The following is a 21,816-nucleotide window of genomic DNA, read 5'->3' as shown; positions in this document are numbered from 1 at the left end:
AGTAGTGATTTTTTTTATGAGCAGTAGGATAACCATATTCATCCGCAGTCACGCAGATCCGAAGCACAACCAAAACAATGTTCTTCCGCAAAATGCAGGCAATTTGTTTTTTAATGGCTAGAAAGTTACACTGTACCTTTAATGTACCAGCTATGATGATCTACAAATGATCAAAATGATTAACTTTTTTCACCATGGGATTCAAAATCATTTTATTTTAGGTATAAAGTGATGAATTACATAACAGTTTCCAAGAACTCACAAGTCTTAAATGAGATATTGAACTTCTAATCATTGTTCGTAAATGTTGATACTGAACTACAAGGTTTCAGACATGAGCGCGTCCTCTCAATGCTCAAACATTTGCCACGGTTTAGGGCAGAGTTAAAATTTAAACCAGACAGAAAGGCATGACAGATCACATCAGCTACAGTCTGAAATATACCCTTGTGCAACCTTGATGGTTTTAAATGAACGTCTGAAAGCCTTTATGTCAATGTATGCTACACCTCTGACATGTATCATACATTGTATTTGTGAATCATCTTTTAATTCTCTTTCATTAATTTCAGAACAAAGCACGTTGTACCTCCAAAGAATATTTTCTGGAAAAGGACTTTCATGCTAGTTGTAACCAGAGGAAGCCGATATGAAGATGTAGATTCCATTTTCATCTCCGCTATGTATAAAATCCCTTGACAGCACCATAATTAGTCTCTCTATGTCCTTTATTGTGAAGAAATCCTCCAGCGCTGCCATGGCCCACACAGACGTGAGTTTGAAATCCATAAAAAGACATCTGAGACAAAGACATGCAATGAAAGCAGACAACCGCATAAAGCCAATACAAACCCCAGCTTCTCAGGGCTAATTGGTATTTGTCAGGCGAGCGTCTACTCGCGCTTTAAAGGGTGCACATAAAACATTGCATTAATCTCTGAGGTAAACACACGCTTCAACGACAACAACAGGCTTCATTAGGTCATTAATTTGAGGTGGACTGTGGTCGAGCCTGAAAATCCCTGCAGGAATAAAGGCGATGTGTGAAAGATGTTATTGGCCCCGCTTTAGCAAAGGCGTAATGCGTCTCATAACTACCTGTCTTGTTCTATACAGTGCTGCTGGTGAGTCTTTAGCCTTTGCATATTATTTCAGCAGTCAGAGAACAGGAAATATTCTACGCAGAGAATGAAGAGCCTGAATAAACATTGACGATGTTTGCAGTAATTTACAAGTCTCAGTGCTTTTTAAGTTGTTAACACAAAACGCTTCATTCTAAATATAACGCATTTGAAAACTCGGAAAAGTTGCCACTAGGGCTATGCGTGTTTCTTCTTGCTCAGTGCAAACAAATTCAGGCAGACCTGTAAAATGCTAAATGGACCCATGAGGGCAGTGGGTTGAGATCAACAAACAGTAAATTACACACAAAAAAAGATTTCTTACTTGAGAAGCAAACCGACTTATGAAATGAGGTGTTGGGTTGAGTATCAGAATTAAGTGAGTTTATGCTTTACAATTTTTAATTTCAGGACAAAACAAGATTCATTTTCGTACCCCACTGCCATACATTTTTGTTTTATGCTAATACACCTTATTTATTTATTTATTTATTTTCAGAAAACAAGTCAAAAATATCTCATGTATTTTGCTTCTCAAGTAGGTTAATGTATCCTGCTTTAAGAATATTTAGATATTTGCACTGGAATATAATATTTTTGGAGTTTAGAGTTAAATTTGCATGGTGATTCACACAAACATTTCGTTTAGCCTAAAAGTACAAGTTTATGTTTGCTCTGTGTGTTATTTAGCTGCTTTGGACAAAAATCATTGCATATCATGAACACTTGGCACATGTACGATTAGAATTGCTGCAGGCACCTTAGTAACTTGCCTAATTGATTGTAAACCCAATTTATTTATTTATTTTCCAACAGGTCTATATCGCAATTCACCAGATGTTTCGTTTCCACAGTGTAGCCAATGTTTTCCATTTGGCTGCACACTGGAAGACTAGGGGTGTCCTAATTACTGCCAGCTCAAAAAAAAGAAAAAAAAGAAAAAACAGCTAAAAAAAAGAGAAAGAGGCAAAGCACCTCTGGGCTGCTGGGAACAAATTAAAATACATTTCAGAATAAGGTGTCTGTCGGCCATGTGGCGGCCTTTCACAGTGACTCGTGAAAAATATGAGCGATTTGATTCGGCCTCATAGATCCTGATTCAACCCTAACCACAATCCCTCTGTTCATTTCAAATGCACTACAGGGAGAGTGCCACATGGCACTGAATACTGATCACTTGCTCATTTGCTCTGGGGGCACTTTTTGGCACAACACTGAGCTCTCTATGGCACCGGCAATCCTGAACAGATACCCTTTGTTTATTGGCAGGAATATGTCTCCGGCGTGAGTTTGCCTAAATAATCTCTGCCAGTCAAAAATCCGACCGTGTCCCCAAAGAGACAACATGGAGAAACACATGGAGCGTGCCAGCATTCCAAGCGAACGTGTGCTTTTTCCATTATTTTTTGAAGGATGTTCTTGATTATAATGAGCTGACAGTTGAATATGAAGTAAAGGCAGCGTGGATTTATCCCGGCCTTGCTTTCATTTGCCTGTGCTAATTCGCGTAGCACAAAATTAGCCTTTGACTCGGAGCAGCTTTAGGAATTAAATCCCCTGCACACACACAGAGGGATTGTCAGTCGAGCACGGGAGAAATCATTGACAATTCTTGTCAGGTCGGTGGTGAACACTTGCTTAGTACTGCAGAGAGGAGATTGTGAAAATGAGAGCCTGGGCCCAGAACGGATATAGAATAATTATGTACCCCCCCCCCCCCCCCTTTTCTTTCTTTGTGTATATCTTGAGCTCACTCAGAGTAGGACCGAGTCACATTCAAGTTGACTAACTCAACACAAACACTGCAATGCAATCTCCTTCTCGCTGCCTCGTCTCGCCCCTTTTGTGGTTTCAATGTTAGGCGTTAATCATAAGGCCATGCGGTTTGCTCTGTAGATTTTACACTTTTTTTTCTGTCACTCGCGGAGGTTTACAACAGATTTCATCGCATGCAGACTCTCTGAGGAGTTGAAAAGCGCATGAACCCAAACTCAGCGAAGCAGTCTCTCTCTCTCTCTCTCTCTCTCTCTCTCTCTCTCTCTCTCTCTCTCTCTCTCTCTCTCTCTCTCTATCTCTCTCTTCTAATCTCCTCTGCTGGCTGTGGACTCTGCTGGTTCATTTGAGTGGATAAGGACACGCACTGCAACTACTTAGATAGCTGGAGGTTCCTGTGAGGCCTGACTTTGCTGTGACAGAAAGTGTGTGTGTGTGTGTGTGGGGGGGGGGGGGGTCCGCAAGATCTGTATCAGGTTTTGTCCAGTCCGTTCAGTGTGCTTCATAGCAGATTTTTGTATTTTTTTCATTGTTCACATTTTTTAGACGACCCTTGAGTGTTCAGAGTTTTCATTTGAAGTACGCAAAATCAACAAAACGGTCCTTGGTGGACGTATAATGAGACCGGGATTACTCTAGTGCAAAAGCCATCAACATGTAAATAACTGAAAACAATTTATGTATTTATATGAATAATTAATTCATTATTTTTACTACTACTACTACTACTAATAGTATTTAAACTAATACTATATGGTGTTACACATATATTGGTACATTTGTAATATTTTAGTTAGAGTAACAAGTCAAGTTAAATAAAAAATAACAACAAGAACAATAAAATAAAAATAAGGAATTGAGCAAAAACTACAATTGCAGTAGAAGTACAGTGAGTGGATTTCTAATTATTATTATTATTATTATTATTATAAAAAAATAAAATAAAAAATATGGTGCTGGATAATGATACAGTTGTAACATTTTAGTTAAGGAGTGACAGGTCACAAGTGCATATCTGAAAATAAGAAAAACTTCTATAAAAACAACACATGTAAAAATGCAGTAGAAGTAGAGTAAATGAATATATTAAAAATTGTGCTGTCAAATCGGTTAATCGTGATTAATCGCATCTAACATAAAAGTGTTGTGTTTATATGTTATGCATTTTCGGAAGGAATGTCGATTAAGGTTAGAAGAGATTTATATATATATATATATATATATATATATATATATATATATATATATATATATGTCAGAATTATGTTATCATGTAATTATGTTACAACATGTAATATTTAGAATTGCTGTAATACATCACATAATTACTTGCAATAGTGCTACATCTGTCAGATTAACACGCGGTTGAGTTTCCCCTCTATCGCTTCATGATGTGGTTTTCCACGCTCAGATGAGTTTATAATCCTGACAAGTCCTAATGAACCTGTGCTAAATATTTAAACATTCAAATGTGCGCCATCACTGCCTTCTTGATATTAATGCTTGCAAAAATGATCAAAATCGTGGCGTTCTATTTTTTTTCTTTCTTTGTTTTATTAAAGCGCCGAGTATTTACGTGAAGAGGATCAAAAGGGTTAGGTAGACAGAAGAAGAGAGCTCACCGGGAAAACGGTTTATTTGCACAATGCATTATGGGGCTTGGAGAAGGTTAATAGGATTTTGTTCACATCAATAGCGCTGATGGCACGCCATGTGAGCCGCTGCCCCCACATCAAACTCATGACACAAAAGCAGCAAAATGCATGGCGGGCTTCAGCACTTCTGAGCTTCTTTTCTGCACAACAGGGCCACGGAGCCTGGGCGGTCATAATGACCAGTGGATGGCCAGAAGGATGTTTCTGGTTTGTGAGTTTTCTCTTTTATACACATATTGGTATGTGCTGTTAAAATGTGAAAGATTTCTCTGTAGTTTTAAGCTCAAGTCATCACAAAATTACATTTAGAAAACTGCCTCTTTAATCCTGTTTATTTTGCATTTCTGCCTGATGCGGCTTCGTATTAATTCAAGGCAGTAGCTGTTTTCACATATCATGGACTAACTGAATTATAAATTATAGTATACTTGCTCTGTGGAGCATTAGTGCTAATATTGAATCTCTCACTTTAATATTCATCCTAGTTGCAGTGTTGGTTGTGTGCGAATTATTCAGTGACTTTTAAGGTTGTGTGTGTGTGTGTATAGGTAAAATAATATATGGCTCATTATTTCTGTTTGTATATTTTTTTGGGTTTTATATGTGTTTTTTATTTGTAAATGTTTATTTACAGTATATGGCATACAGCAATGATTTCGGGGATCAGGCTCACTCTCCCAGTTTAAATCTAGATTAAAGACGCATCTCTTTAGCCTAGCATTCATATAATGCATCTCCTTGCCTTATACAGTTATATCAGATCAAATGCACATTTGTCTTGCTTAATGTTATGAACAGCAGCTAGACTAATTATTTTCTGTTTGCTTCTCTGTTTTATCTCAGGATGCCCATCCTGAGGTAACTAGAGAGTGTGTCAGCTCCAGTTTGGATCCAGCCTATTATGAAGATTGCAGATCCCCAACACCTATGAAGAGACGGTGCCAACTCCTGCGAAGACTTCAGATGACGCAAACTCTGAATCAACATGCACCAATGCTAAATTTTTCATAATAATCATAAAATAATCATTTGTGAACAAAACAGTATTCATTACTTCAATGAGTTTATTGTTTCTGCATTAAATTATTACATGGTTTAAATTAATACCTTTTTCGCTAACTGTGATTTTGTATATGTACATTTCTGAAATACATAACTTAAACAGTTACCTCTGATAACAGATCACTCTAAATTGTAATGTGGACTAATGTAAATAATCTGTAAAGCTGCTTTGAAATGATGCGTATTGTGAAAAGCGCTATACAAATAAATGTGAATTGAATATAAATACTGCTCAAGTGAAACACCCCCAATTAAACTTGAAAACTCCACAGCTTACTGTATATAACTGCTAAAAACATAGTGTTTTAATTTAGTTAACTATAGTTTTTGTTTGTATCTTGTCATGTAGCTAACTTCTTTTAGAACTACTTTTGAACTAACTGTAGCTTGTTCTGTTTAGTGGTACCATATGTAGATGTTTCTTGTGGAACGCATCAAATGGCTATAGACTACAAGACCTCTGAAGCAAGCGATGAGAGGACTGATGTTTTATTGGAAATATTCTTCCCATTTTATGGATTATTTCTTGGTCCACACTGGAAAATAAATCCTCTTATAGGTTGTTGTCGTGTCGGGGGGCCAGTGGAGGCCTTGGTTGGATAGACATAAATATGGTATCCCACAAGGCTCCGTAAAAGGTTGCTGAATTATCTTTATGAGGAGAACCATCAATGGCTTTGATGGCTTCTCGCTGGGGCTCAAAGTACCCATCTATTGGACTACACAAGATCTAATACGTCACCCACACACACACTAGTAAGAAATGGGGGGAAATGGATGGAATGGATGATCAAGTCGCTCCACAGTGGTCTCCCCGAACCAGCATGTGGGTGTTTCGTTCTCCCTCGCCCTCCTACAGTATTTATGGGAGCCCTGTGTCTTTCTGGCACTTTAATTGGGAACGAGAGTGGACGGTAGATGAGATGCGGGCCAAAAGCATGTGATTGCTGTCAAGCCAGAGAAACGCAGCAGCCAGGAAAAGAGGGAGAGATAGAAGGAGAAAGAGCTAGAGAAAAGAGAGAAGCATCAAAGCTCCGGGAAAGAGGCCAGGACACTGCTGAGTCTGACACTTCCTCATCCGATGGACTCTTCCCAGTCAGCGCTGTTTTGTTGCCTTGTCACGTAAAATGAAACTCTATGAGGGCGGAATCTCATTCTCGTTTTTGATTGATTTATTGTTTTCTCCTCACCCACTCTTGCTTGCTCGCCTTTCTTTTTCCGTGCGCTCGCGTGTTTCTTTTCTTGCAGTATTCTCAACAAAAACAACCCTGCACCATAAGAGGAAGAGATGTTGATCTGTCTGTGTTACCGCTCATCTCTCCAACCAAAGCACCCCATTTACTTGTAGACAGTGAATGCGATGATGAAAGCTGAAGTCTTTGACGTAAAATTGTCCGTCAACAGGCTGCGCCGACCCCCTCATCGCATGAACCGGGGTTGTAACTGCTGCTGTCTCTGCTGTCTGATGCCGGTGGCTTGACAAGCGTTGCACTCTGATCTGACGCCATACGAGTTGCATTTGATTTTAACCGAATCATGCTGCACTGGTAGGCCCACCTTTCAACAACTGGCACGTCTAGGTTTGACTCTCAACTGTTTCATGTCCCGAGTTGATCTTCGCTAAAATGCATCTTTCGTGCATGCTGAAAGCCAGGACATCAGCTGTTATTATCAGTTCACGGTTATATTGTAAGCCATTGAGTTAATCCCACACAATAATTTCTGTTTTGGAACGTCAGGATGTGGTCAATGATATAAAGAGGGTTATTATGGCTCTTTGTATCCCACACATCGATTCATCGTAATAGCCTACATTGATTTTCTTCTAATACATCATTAGCTATCATGCTGAAAGCATCATCCGCTAGGTATGAGTTAATTTGATGTTCGTGAGTCATGTTCATAACTGACACTTTGTGCTTGTTTGTGTTGTGTGTTAATGGTCAGACTGACTGAAACTGCTCATGTTTTATACTGTAATTCCCATGATGCTAGCAACCCCACAGTCACAGGTTCGATTCCCATTTTTGCATCTGGTAATCCACTGCATCAAATGTACACATTTTATAAGTTAATGCATTCCCTAAGAATCGATTCCAGGACCTTGGTGTTGTTAGCACAATGCTCTACTGTTCAAACTACTAAAGGAAACACACACACGGCTTGAAATGTAGTCACTTTATAAGTACACTCATAAAATACACTTTATACGGTTTTGTTGTGCTAACAGCCTAAAATGGCGCTTCAAAAAAGTACCATGATAAAGATGGTAAAAAACATGCTAAATTAGTGGTACGGTTTGATTATATTCCATTTAAATTGCATTGTAAGGCATTTGAAAGACAACCCATGTATTATCATCATGGTAATACCAAAGTACTTTTTCATAAGGGGTAAAAATACCTGTACCCAACATTTGCAGCTCTTTCAACCCTAAGAGTAACAGCTCTTACCTTTCCGACATACTGTTTTCCAGTTCCTGTCCACTCCTCTAAGAGAAAGAAACTATTCCACATCCATCCTCGTTTAGTGCGGTGTAGAGTCCGTCCATCCCGATCCAACGTGCTAATTCCAGGCACCGGCCGGATCAGTGCACTGCTCCAGCCCAGCAAGCAGGACAACAGGAGGAAAGTAACTTGATTGATTATCATTGTATCCGATCACTCCTGGAGAGTCCTTGACAAGGAATCAATTAAGAAACAGAGCTCTGTGTTGAAGATACTGCTGAATAGTGGGACCGACGAAATGGGGCATCTTATCCTTAATTCTCTTCAATTATGTCTTCTTGGGGCCTGCGATGGAGAGAAAAGATCTTTAAAAAAGCATTTCATTTGCAAAATTACCTCTGGGTCGAGTGCCACATATTACAACAACACTCTGTAAATGTATGTTAGCTGACTAAAAATCATGTTGGCTAACTAGAAAACGAATCATTAATATTGATTGGTCACAAAAGATTAAGTGATTTTAGCACACAGCAGTCACTTGGTGGTCTCTAATTGATGAACTTCTTGAGCTTGAACATCTCTAAACATTTACTTTCCTCACTCGGTATAGATTTGCGGTTACCACCAAAACGCAGCAAGTCAATAGCAAACTCGAACTGCTGAAGAATGCTGAGGACTTCCACTTCTATATCACAAACTAGCGTAAAAGAAGCAAAGGCAGCGGCTCACAGAAGCGCTCTCTCCTCTAGGACTAGTTCTGATAGGTAATTTGGAGGATGTATGCATAATTTATTGGCTTTTGGAAGTTAATCCTAATAAATCTTTCTTCCCTCATTTGACGAAAGCCCATTTTCCAGGAGTCTGCAGGAAAAGGCCAAGGAGCCAGGTTAGCCTGACAGGCATTCATTACGGCAAACGTCTCCAGGGGTATCGCAAGCAAACGAGGAGCAGATTCATAATGTTGTGGCGTTTTTGTTTAACGATCTGAATCAAAGAAAAGAAAAGAAGGGGAGGCTAGGCAAAGGGGGGAGAAAAAGAAAGAGAAATAAAACACACACGGTGTCAACGGGGCCATCTCAGCGAACAAAGCCATTCCTTTCTTTGTCTAAGAGCAAATTAGGGCTCTGGTTCTATTTGATGTGACTGAAGTTATGCATGTAAATGAACATTGTCTTGTGAATACGAATCCAATAATTTACTTAATGAGATATGGATGAAGTTAGGAATTATTCACTAGGCAGCGTTTGAAAGTGTGCAGACTACTTGTAATTTGTGGAATCACTGGCTTCGCTAATGCGAGTAATGAATTTTGTCAGCCCCAGCAGAGGAGGCCTTTTGTGGCACAATCTTCCATTCAGACATATGTTTCAATGCAGCTCAAGGTTAGCTAGTAGGGCAGAACTTTTGACATTAGGAAGGTCTGCAGAGGTCTTTATGAATTAAACATGATTTTTCGGAGCCTTTCACATCCGGTATGTGAATCACACTTTGGCACAAACTGAGACGGTCTTGTGTCTATGTAGGGAAAGTGCCGCCCACATTTGATTTTGGAGTAAGGGTCGTAGAGAAGCTTGTAATCAGCAGCTGGCATAGAAAAACCTGCTCAAGTCTCTGGCGTGACCTTGACGGACAGATAAATATCCATCTGTCAGTGTCATGGTCCACAACCGACTTGATTGATTTAACGGTTTCTATGACATGCTTTCCATCCGCGGTCTTAGCTCAAGGGTGAGCGTGGACAAAAGAGAAATAAAAATGAGTTCTGATTCATGCATGTTTATTGCAACGCTCTTTCAAGACCTAATGACGTCTGCTTATTGGCGCTCCCCTCCTCATAGCACTGATAGATTTAATTCAGTTCTCAGTGATGTGTCATTTATCTATCAATTTCATCTCTATTTTCTCAATTTCTCTCTTTTTTCCTAAAATTGCTTAGAGAAAATAAAAATAGCACAAATTGTTTGCATTCAGTAAGAGAGTATAGCTACAAAATGAATGTGGATAGCAGCACAATCAGTTTAGTCTATTGCAGACTTCTGAGAACCAGAAGGCATTTATTACTATTTATTAGTGGTGGGCCGTTATCGGCGTTAACGCGCTGCGTTAACGCGAGACTCTTATCGCGCGATAAAAAAAATATCGCCGTTAATCTATTCTCCAAATTGGGTTGGGAGCTGGCTCAAGCTACACAAGCTATGATGACGCAATCTACCCGCGGCCGCGAGGAACACCCGGCTGGAACGCATCATATTCGTCGTCATCTTAAGTAAACACGGCTGAAAGTGAAAGCTGGTGTAAAAGATCCGTGCAACATCCATTATTTGGACTTGGTTCGGATTTAAGCCGTCCGACGTAGACTGTGTGGTGTAACAGTTCGGTAAGTTAACACACGACTAATCCGTTCTACCACCTCAAATTCAAAACGAAACATATCACTGAATACCAGCGCGCGCGTATTATTCCCAATATATCTTAGTGAGTGGTGTAGCACATAATCTCTTTTTATTTAAGAATCGTTGTTGTTTCTTTTTAACTGAAAAGACATCGGTTAGACAATATTCTAATTTTAAATTTGGGGTTTCATAAGCTCCAAGCCATAATAAACATTAGACCTACTTAAGTCTCTGCAGCTAGTGTACTTAAATTTTATTTATCTGCAAAATTATGTTGTATACTTACAGTTTTGCACAATATATGTTCTCAAAACTACATACACCCTTTCAAAAAAACAAAAACATTTAGCAGTAATTTAGCAGGGTCTGTGTAACCTGTTCTGAAATGGTTTTATTATAATATATATCGTTATCGCAAGAGGCTGCAATGTATATCACAATATGGATTTTAGGCCATATCGCCCATCCCTAATTGATAGCCTATAGTAGTTGATAATAACATAGGCCTACCTAATGTTGCCTACGGACGGTAACAGTACAGTAGTAACCTTTACAGTGAGTAGAACAGCTTTCTCAAGCAGTTTGTGATGCATTTTGGAAACAGGAGATGAGCCCCTGGTCTAATGCGCCACCTGGCTTGAGAAACCCGTTCTCAAAGACTTACTTTTATAGTCATTATTTGGGTAGCACACATATTCTGAATGCCTTCGGCAGAATTCAAATGAGCCATTTTAATCTAGATTAATCTAGATTAATTTCAAAATTAATCTAGATTAATCTAGATTAAAAAAATTAATCTATGCCCACCTCTACTATTTATACATTTATTTTATGTACTTTATTGCATGTATTTTCCTGAAGTCTGCTGAAATGTATTGCGGGTCCAAATTCATGAGCGCTGTTTAAGAATTGACATTCACCCTGTCAGAGGTAGCCCTTTTATAGCTCAGGAGATTGAACAGAGTTCTCACTCATGTCTCATTCAAGTATCTTTGTTTTTTCTATCAGATGATTGTCCTAAAAATACATTAAAATAAATAAATAGAAAAAAAAAAAATTTCGCATACAGTAAGAGTATAGAGTTAGTAACAGATACTTATGTGTTGGAAGAATTTGATGGGACTTTTTATTGGAGACTTTGGTATGCTGGCAAGATTAAGCAGTTTAAGATGTTGAGATTACAACATGTGATTACTAAAAAATCTGAGAAATGAGAATTAAGCCATAACAAATTCTTATCCACACGTGTTTACTGCACAAATGACTTGTGGTTCTCATTGCTCACGAGTGTTGTTTAATAATTGACGTTAACCTCCTCGGGCTGGTTTTGTTTTCATTAGGCATGGCGAGCTGAGTTATCAAATCACACGCTGTACAAGGTTTTTGGAAGTTTACACAACATAATAATGGAGTGAGAAGTGCTGTTTATATCCAGCTCTGCCGGGGAGATGTTAACACTTGTAAAAAGGCCCAGACAGGAAATTGTGTGTTTCTATGATGACTGCAGGACAGGGTGCCAGAAAATGTAAAAAAAAAAAAAAAAAAAAAAAAAAAAAAAATCATGTTAGTTTAGCCCTTCCTCTGCAATGTCAAGAACGTTCTGGGGAAAAAAAAAATGCCCGCAATTCTGTGCACCAATTTATGCGTGGTGATTCTCATGATTGCATTTTCTAATTATCATTCAAGGCTGTCCTTGAGGTTTAATAGCATTCTGGATATTAATCTTTGATACAGCATGCCTATTAAGCATTAGGCCAGAGAATCTTTTTATATTATTATTTTTGCCTGTTAGCATACAACAAAGAAAAAAAAATCTCTTGCCAGATGTTTAGGACTGTCACTTAATTATCTCACTTTGATTAGTGCAGTGAAAACTTGTTTATATGCGGCTGTATGGGAGGATCCGTGATACTATATAAGGGGAGGAACGAAGGATGCGCGAGGGAGTCGAGCGAGGAGGAAGAATCTTCTCACTTGTCCTATTAAGAGTGTCTAATTAGTGTGTATATGTGAATTTAGGCGTGTGTGGATATGCTAGTCGAGGCATAATGAGGTAATGCTATATAATTATGAATTAATTGGCAGAGAGGATGGCGCGTTGTCCTTCTGAAAACTGCACACGGATGACCCAGTTGATCTGTGTGACATGCAAAACATTTTGTGCCCGTGCAGCGCGGTATAATGCAGGCGTACAACAAAGTTCACGTTTTGTAATTTGCAGGTCTGACTGACAGTGATACACCACTAAATCTGCAGGATCAGACCTCTACCACAAACACAGACCCATAGTCTATGTAATTGCCGTTGTCCTGTCTGCAAGGTACTGCTATATTTCTCCCGAGGTTTATAAAAGCAGTCTGGGGCAGCGTTGTCCTTGGGGAATACATCTGTCAGAGTTCAACACGGCTTCGTTCACTCATGCTATCTGCCTCCAAACACCCCTCCCCTCTCTCCTCTTTCTCTCCCTAGAATATTCCCCCTAAGACCATATCAGACACGGATCATTTAGGGAAACTGGGTTATTTCTGTCCACACCTGACTGTGTTCTGATGGATGTCTGGAGCCATATGTGGGATACGGCAGCTTGTGTCTGTGCATTTGTCGTGCTTATTATTGCTTGGGGAAAGTTTTTTGGTGCTTCTTTTTATTTCTTGACCTTGAGATTTTGACATCTCAAGCTTTAAATGATAGAGACTTCATGCAGCTCATAAGTTTGACGGGAGAACTTCTGTGTGCAGGATGAACTAATCGCTTAAAGATTGAAATATTGCCCGAGGCCTGTCTGATATCTCACAATCGAATCAGCCTCCTAGGGTCTCATTTATAAAACTGTTTTTATAAAACAAATAGTGTAAAATACATTTCAGAGAAAGTTTTTCTCAATCTTTTCTACTATAGCCAAATTGTATTTTTAATTGATTTATATTTTTAATGCAAACACAACAGCCTTGTTGTGCATTATTTGCACGGAAATATTTTCTCAGACAATCTGCTATCATGATAAGCAATTATCTCTGTAGTTCAAACATTAAAACACAACATTCCACAGGAAAAGTGTTCAAAAGCATCGCATCCACTACAAATATTTATATTTATTGAATATAATTTTTTTTGGTAACTTCTCAGTAACGATGTAATTTAAGTGTTTAACTCCATTAATAAGAATGGCATATTTAATCTAAATGTTTATGTCATAAGTAAAACATAGTTTAAATCATTATTTTATTTAATTAAACTGTTATTTTGGACATGCACTGTGTATTTATGATTAGGACTCATAATGAAGATTTACGGTTTTCCTGCATCTGCCGTTAGATAAATATGCGTCAGTTTCACTAAACGGCCCAACGCGCTCGCTGGCGCGGACATTTCAAAAATGGATGGATGTTTGCTTCATGTGATAGGCTTGGTAAGTGAAAGTATATTTGTATTATCTTTCTGTAGGCCTATATGTATAATTTTCTTAAAATGTTCTGTCTAATAGTGACCAAAAATACATTTAACTCCAGCTCACCATCGGTGTCGCCAAACTGCTCCGTCTCCAAAATGTTCGTACGCATGGGTCAGAGTTTGCGAACCGGTGCAATTTTCCCGTCAAGTTTATTTTTATAAATCACAACGTATGCGTAAGCGGCGTAAGTACGCCTCTTTCAGAGCCTGTTTTGTGCGTACGCAACGTTTATAAATGAGGCCCCTGGTCTGTCCAGAACACATGCAGGGCATCAATCTCTCTGCCATGGTCAGATAAAGATGGAGGCTAAGTTTGTTTTGTTTAAACATTTTATATGGTTGAGCCCTTCCATCACTTTAAATGTAGGGCTGGGGCTTGTGGCAGCAGGGTTTTTAGGGTTTTAAATGTTTGTTTGTGAAAGTAAAGTCATGACGGCTTAAAAAGATTCAAGATCAACATGATGAAGACTGATCTTCATTGCTGCTTAGCACAGAATTTTGAGCCACTTGGTGGAGCTAACTCTCTCTCAGATAACACTGAAAGTTCTGTATCTGTGTCTCGTTCTGTTTCCTTGTGTATATCATATGTCTTCAGTCTAAAGGGGTAAAAATAAATGCTAATGATTTTGTACTTAAGGCATAATCCAGGAAGTGGATTCTGATTGGCTTTTTTAGCAAAATATCAATTTTATGTTAATTTCAGGGCAGATTTTATTTAGAAAGTGAAAATACTTTATGTATCACCTTTGGCATCCAGTCAAAATATACACTCTTAGAGAAAAAGGTTCTTATGTGGATCCATGGGTTCTTGACTCAATTTTAAAGAACACTTTATGCCAACAAGGTTCTATGTAAGGAGAAATGTCTTAAATAATTTCATAATACTTTAATGTTTAACAGGTAATTCTAGCGATAATGTGTCTTACGAGCTGCTTAATTCATAAATTTCAATAAAAAAGCATTAAAACACATTTATTTAACTAAATCCATAAAATGATCCCTTAAAATGTTTTATATATGAATCACCTCTAAAGTTCTTGATGTGATAGAGTGAAGCTATACAATTATTGTTAATAGCTCAGAATTTCACAAGTTCATTTCTAAATTCCTGACTTTGAAATCTCGCAAATCTGAGCAAAGTTTGAGACATTGTTGAAATCTCTTCCATGAGAGACTATTAGGAAGTTTTTCTCAGAGGGGAAAAAAATCTGAGAAGCAGGAGGTCTGGATTTGTATTCAGTTTAATCTCATGGAGAAAATACCGAGATATTAGATGGATCTTATAATAAAGTTTATCTTTCCAGAAAGAAGAATCTTTATAAACAGATAAAAGGAGTAATCTTAAGCCTGTAAATTTCTCCCTAGACATTTGTCTCCTAAATGTGTGTGCTGTCAGTGACAGATCTTCTATTCACGGGCTTTTGTGTGCTTTTCCAAGTGAATCGTTTTGCATTGAAAGAGATGCTATTAGTGTGGCTAATTTAGAATGCAGAAATGCAACAAGCACTTTAGACGTAAATTTGTGTTGGACAATAATGACCACTCACTAATGACCTCCAATACTGAGATCCAGTTGATCGGCTGTATTTAACAGCAGCATACGCTAATGTGTGTGTGTGTGTGTGTGTGTGTGTGTGTGTGTGTGTGTGTGTGTGTGTGTGAAAGAAACAGTCAGTGAGTGATTAGGCATGAGCAGTGGGGTAGACTCTTGCTGTGTCCAATGCAATACATATTTATGAAATATTTTAGCACATCTCTCACTCTCTCTCTTGCACACACACACACACACACACACACACACACACACACACACACGCACACACACACACACACATTCACATTCACGCACATCGTTTATCTTCAAAATGAGGCTGCCTGTAAAATAGCTGCCAGATGACACACGGGTCAAAGCAATAATCTGCTTATCAGAATCAAGCAAAAGCATTTGTGTAATTGCAGGATTCATAACAGAGCAATTGTCAAATAAAATGACTGCAGAGCAGAGCAGAGCAGTGCAGCCAGCCCGTATGAAGTTTTTTTAGACACATCTTTTGCTGTATGTTTTATCTTTTGATGCACCTATAACAATCTTACCTGTGTGTAAAAATACAGTTTTATTTAAAAAGAACAAAAATGATCGTATAAGCAATAATGAAAAAAGCCTTTTGATCTAAAATGACATAATTTTGCCTCCGTATTGGCAAACAAGAATATTAAACATCTTTTGAAAGTAGAAGCAAAGCAGTGTCTAGAGATGCAATTCAACAACACCGCACAAAAACAGTTTTAACAGTTTCTAGCCAGGAATTTTTCTTCAATATGAACTCAATAAGCCTCAATAAACACCGTAAAGTCCTTGACTGTAAATATGGCATTGAGACATTTCAAAAGCAACCAAACTATCTCTTTAGATCCTACGCACATTATTTGAAACCACCTGCAAAAGAAACTAATCAACCGTCTACTCACACTCTCTTTTTGCGTTTGCCACGTCTTTCTCAGTTGCTTTAAATCCGTCTCTCTTTAATCAAATAGTTCCTCCAGTGTAAAATGATCTCCACAGCAACCACTCTGCAGGGCACATCTGTCTTAATGATAACCTTTAGATTCAGCGAGCGAGAGAGAAAATTACGTACATGACTGCTCTCTTTCCGGACTCTCCTCATCCGTCTGAGCTAGAGTGGGGGACTGAGAGAGCACAAGAGCAACAGAGCCGGAGAGGGAGAAGGAGGGAGGGACGGATGAGAGAGACACACACACACACAGAGAGAGAGAGAGAGAGAGAGAGAGAGAGAGAGAGAGAGAGAGAGAGAGAGAGAGAGAGAGAGAGAGCGAGAGAGAGAGAGAGAGAGAGAGAGAGAGAGAGAGAGAGAGAGAGAGTTTTACCTTCGTTGTCTATACTCCATTGTTTTCTGCTGTGTTTTCAGGCAACTTCTATATCTCCTTAGCATAAGCTCCATGCTTGTCACCTTCCCTCTTAGTTTTTGCTGTAAGACTGAACATTGTCCTGAAGCTTACTGTGTGAGAGAGAGAGAGCTGTCTGACTGTTCTCTCTTTTCTTATTCTAGTCCCTTTGTCTTAAATTTTCCCAATGCTTTTTGATTTCTACTTGTCTTTTTACATCCTTTTTTGTCTGTCGGTGTATTATTTTTCCTTTCATCTGCTTTTCTCTCCCTCTCTCTCTCTCTCTCTCTCTCTCTCTCTCTCTCTCTCTCTCTCTCTCTCTGAGTGTCAGGGAGATTGTGGCAGCAGGATTGAGCCCATGATTGGCTGCCACTCAGTCATCGCCGATGAAAGACAGCAGAAAAAAGAAAGGTAGAGAGAGAAGAAGAGGCTTTACTCCCCTGGAGCTGCGGTTTTGACTTCGCTTGCCACAGATTGTGTGTGTGTGTGTGTGTGGGGGGGGGGGGGGGGTTAGGAAGATACGCTGCCAAACGACCGACAGAGATATAAAGCGAGAGGGAAGAGGTCAAGGATATGAGGGCCACGGGCGTTAGAACCGCTGGCAATAGGTGGCGGTAGCGATCCACAGCTAATGGAAGTCGCGTGATAGATGGACTCATCGATGCTAACTGTCCAAAGCGATCCGAGCTTGATCTAATCAGGGTTCAATGACAGTGGAATGAAGGAGAAAGAGCCCATAATAAGTAAATCAACACCAGGAGAGAGGCAAAAGTGAGGTAGGAGATGGGGGCGGGGTGGACCATGTCCAGGCACTCAGCGGGAGTGTCATTACCTGCTCTCTCCTCCGGTTCATATTAGTCCATCACCCCACATAAAACGAATCGATGGAGAAAAGCTGGATTTGTTTCAATGCTGCAAAGACAAACTTAAGAGATCATTTTACCAGTGCATTTGACAGAGAGAGTTGAAAGTTGTGACAGACTGACATATATTGACCCGAGCCAAAGTGGTAGATCCGTCTTGAACAGACTGAATTCAGGCTTTTATTCACATATAAACAGAACCTCAACAAACCTCATTGAGTCTTGCGGAAGCACAATCTTAATGCATAACATGAGAATGAACTCATTGGTTCTTGCAGAAGCTCAAATGTGATTCGTAACACAAGAATGAACTCATTGGTTCTTGCAGAAGCTCAAATGTGATTCGTAACACGAAAATGAACTCATTGGTTCTTGCAGAAGCTCAAATGTGATTCGTAACACGAAAATTAACTCATTGGTTCTTGCAGAAGCTCAAATGTGATTCGTAACACGAGAATGAACTCATTGGTTCTTGCAGAAGCTAAAAAGTGCTGCATAACACGAGAAATAACCTCATTGGTTCTTGCAGAAGCTCAAATGTGATTCGTAACACGAGAATGAACCTCATTGGTTCTTGAGGAAGCTCAAACATGCTGCGTAACACGAGAATTAACCTCATTGGTTCTTGCTGAAGCTTGTGGTGGATTTTTAATAAATAAGATTTTTTTAGAGCTAACCTGTGTTAAACTTCTAACCTGACTTCAACCCCTGTTAAACTTTTAACCTAACTTCTCCTTTGGGTCTAACATTATGACAAACTTTTACCTGACTTCCTCTTCTAGGTCTAACAACAAACATAATTTTACTTCTTCTTGTAGGTCTTACTAACCTTTTGATAAAGGTTGAACACAATGTCACCAAACCGTTCTGGACTTTGCCTGTATTATGGCATGATATATATTGAGTAATCAACTGATTGTTAACCCTTTACAATGTTTTTTTTTTTGATGATTTTGCTTATGCCAATAGCAGAGGGTAAAGAAGGGAGGGGCTTGCTTTACCAATTAAACCAATCCAATCATATTGATAGAAGGTGACATGTTAGTCACGCTGATTTTATTTTGATGTGTCAGTCTTTGTCCTATAAAACCTGATGTATTCTTCTGCTTGGGTGAGATTCTCTGAGAATTGCTTGAGTACTCTCCCGGCCGTAAATAAAGAACTCAAAGGACATTTGCTGAAGTCTGTCTGTCAATTTCTGCTGCGCAGCAGGTGAGTTAGTTTAGAGAAATAGATTATATATTGAAGCGTCGATTGGAGACATTAGGGATCATCGATTGGAGACGGCCCAGGTATTTATTAAGCGTCGATTGGAGACGTTAGGGATCGTCGATTGGAGACGGCCCAGGGAGAGTGTCGATTGGAGACGTCCCCGGTAGACTTGGGTCAGATGAGATAGGACTTAGTTAGGTTTAGGAAAAATTTACGACGAGCTCAAATGTGATTCATAACACGAGAAGAACCTCATTGGTTCTTGCGGAAGCTAAAAAGTGCTGCATAACACGAGAAATAACCTCATTGGTTCTTGAGGAAGCTCAAACCTACTGTGTAACATGAGAATGAACCTCATTGGTTCTTGAGGAAGCTCAAACTTCCTGCGTAACACGAGAATGAACCTCATAGGTTCTCGTATGTCAAGCGAGCATGCTTGAGCTTCTGTTTACCACAACTAATGTGTGAGTTGATGAATGTTTATATGTGAATAAAAGCCAAAATGAAATATGTTCATCATATTAAGCGATTGTGTCTCTTCGGACAATTTAGACTAAACTGCTCAATTCATATGGATTAGTTTTACGATCTCTTTATTAACTTTTTGTGGTGTCAAAGGGGTAGTTGCGTAGCTGTCGATGGAGGAACAGACAGCTCTCAGATTTCATCAAAAAGATCTTCATTTGTGTTTCGAAGATGAATGAAATTCTTTTGGGTTTGGAATGACAGGGTTGATGACAGTAAATGATGATATATATATAAATAACGTTTAAAGCAAATCCCCCCCCCCCAACTGTCTGAGATTGTCATGTTGTGCGGCAGTATCACACTTAGTTAGGACTGACAAATTACTCATTGCTGGAAGCCAGGTTAGGACTCAGTGATAATAGGGTACATTTACAAAAGGCACAAAGACAGGAAGACGTCAGTGAGGATTGTGTTCTTTAAATGCGTCTAAAAAGAAAGAAATGTAATGGAGGTTGGTCTGAGAGCAGTGATGGGCTCAATTAACACAGTCTCTGTGTGCCGTAACACTGCTTTGTTGTAGTGCCAAGTCCTCATTAATGTAATTTAAACAGAATGTGTGTATGCACTTCTGTTGTTTATGAACATATAGCTGCGATAAAAGGGAAAGACAAACCCTTTTAGAAGTATTTTACAGAGATACTGTAAACATAATGTTTATTTTCATCCTGCGAGGAATGCTGGGAGACCTGCACAGCTCTGGAGATTACTTGTGTCTTGGCTTCAAGTAATTTTTATGAGGAACGAATTTGCTTGATTAGGCTCAAAACTGTTATATATTTGAAATCAGACATTTTTTAACTAATGAATATCTCTTTGTATGCAGTGAAATAAATCCCCACATGGGGCACGGCTGCTGTTTGACACGGATTCACTGTCATTCAGCATCATGTAGTGATCTAGATTTTTCTAAATAGCCAACAGTAGATCTCAGAGCTTTAACAGACTCTCAGTTTCTTGTTCCAGTTCATCTCATCACTGCTGATGTTCAAGAGTAAGAAGTTTAGTCTGTGGTTGGGTACAGTAATTGTATGTAATGTCTCCAGTTGGGGGCAGTAGTGGGCCAAAGTTTTTTCAAATGTCATAAATTCACTCTCTCTGACTAATGACACATTATTGGGCCTTATCAACAATAAATACAATAACAAATAAACCATTAAAAACAGAGCTACCATGTGGCCAGCACAGCTATGCAGATGTGCATGAGAAATTGAGACCACAGGAAATACATGACCATGACTGATGAAGTAGGGGAGCGCTAATGCAGAGTTCATATGAAAATATAAACACTTTCACACACACGCAGAGATACTTACACTTATTACTACATTTGTCCAATTACATTTACTCTACCTTTATGCTTATTACTGGACACTGCAGGGGCACCATTAACTTCCCCTAACATAAACACACATTTATTTTCATGAACAAACAGAAATGTCAGAGACTCAGAGTTGGTTTGAGTCATCAGGCTGGTAAACACTGCAGGCTGGATACCGCAGTGCTTTCAACTGTTTTATACTCTCTTATTTATATTTTATTTATTTATTTATTTATTTTCTCTGAAGTGGCCAACCACTGATGAGCATATTGATGACTCTCACAAGACAGTGATGTGAATTGAGTGAAACTGATACATAGTTATGTCAAAGACACTGCAGTACCATCAAAAAGAGCAAAAGGGCATTGACAGTAGCTTTCTTTGGATTTCACCGCTCTCTGATGAATAAAGCGAGTGCATATAAAGTCATATAAATTTTGTGATCTTTTGTGTATGTCACAGGCTTATCAGAATCAAGTAAAAAATTATTACAAGTAGTTTAGTAGTGTACTAATTTGTACATAAATTACAAGCCGGTTCTTGTTCACTTTAAAGGAGAACTCAATATTAACATTGAGCTCATTTTTTTGTAAATTTGGAGTGCTGTCAGTACAGAGAACAACGACAAAAACCGGTGTTGCCTACACCGTGTTATCCTCTTTTTAAAAATTGCACCCTGTTGACTTCAAAGGGGCAAGTTTTAAACCTGCTTTTAGCCTCTTAACATCCTTGATTGTCGAGTGTCGAGTTCACGCGTGTGATCATAGGTAACGTGAACTCGACAATCGACTACTTTGGACTTCGACCGAAAACAGGAAGAAAATACAGGTATGTGCGCTGGCTGAATTAACATCACTTTTATTCATATCTTGCACATCTACTGCAGTCAGATTCACAGTGTTCACTCTAAAGGAATCACTCACATGGCTGGGCACTTGTAATGACACATCAAGGATGTTAAGAGGCTAAAAGCAGGTTTAAAACTTGCCCCATTGAAGTCAACAGGGTGCAAATTTTAAAAAGAGGATAACACGGTGTAGGCAACACCGATTTTTGTCGTTGTTCTCTGTACTGACAGCACTCCAAATTT

At 39.0% G+C, this 21,816-nt stretch overlaps 1 protein-coding gene across 2 annotated transcripts in view; it reads right to left on the bottom strand.

Annotated features, from left to right (window-relative positions):
* Nucleotides 1–16,941, bottom strand: part of cdh10b (cadherin 10, type 2b (T2-cadherin)) — a 52,194-nt gene extending 35,253 nt beyond the window's left edge. Inside the window, exons 1-2 of one of the 2 annotated variants that reach the window (XM_079851468.1) lie at nt 16,788–16,941; nt 8,065–8,403 (exon numbers count right to left, since the gene is read on the bottom strand). In XM_079851468.1, coding sequence (XP_079707594.1) covers nt 8,065–8,262 — 198 coding nt within the window. In that variant the 5' untranslated portion in view covers nt 8,263–8,403; nt 16,788–16,941. Of the gene's footprint in view, nt 1–8,064; nt 8,404–16,370; nt 16,573–16,787 lie in introns of those variants that run through there. The other variant, XM_079851467.1, reaches the window with a different exon arrangement.
* Nucleotides 16,942–21,816: the final 4,875 nt, after the last annotated feature.

Source organism: Squalius cephalus (assembly GCF_949319135.1).
Source record: "Squalius cephalus genome assembly, chromosome: 19".
In the NCBI taxonomy this organism is placed as follows: domain Eukaryota; kingdom Metazoa; phylum Chordata; class Actinopteri; order Cypriniformes; family Leuciscidae; genus Squalius; species Squalius cephalus.
This window is presented reverse-complemented; position numbering and strand designations above follow the sequence as displayed.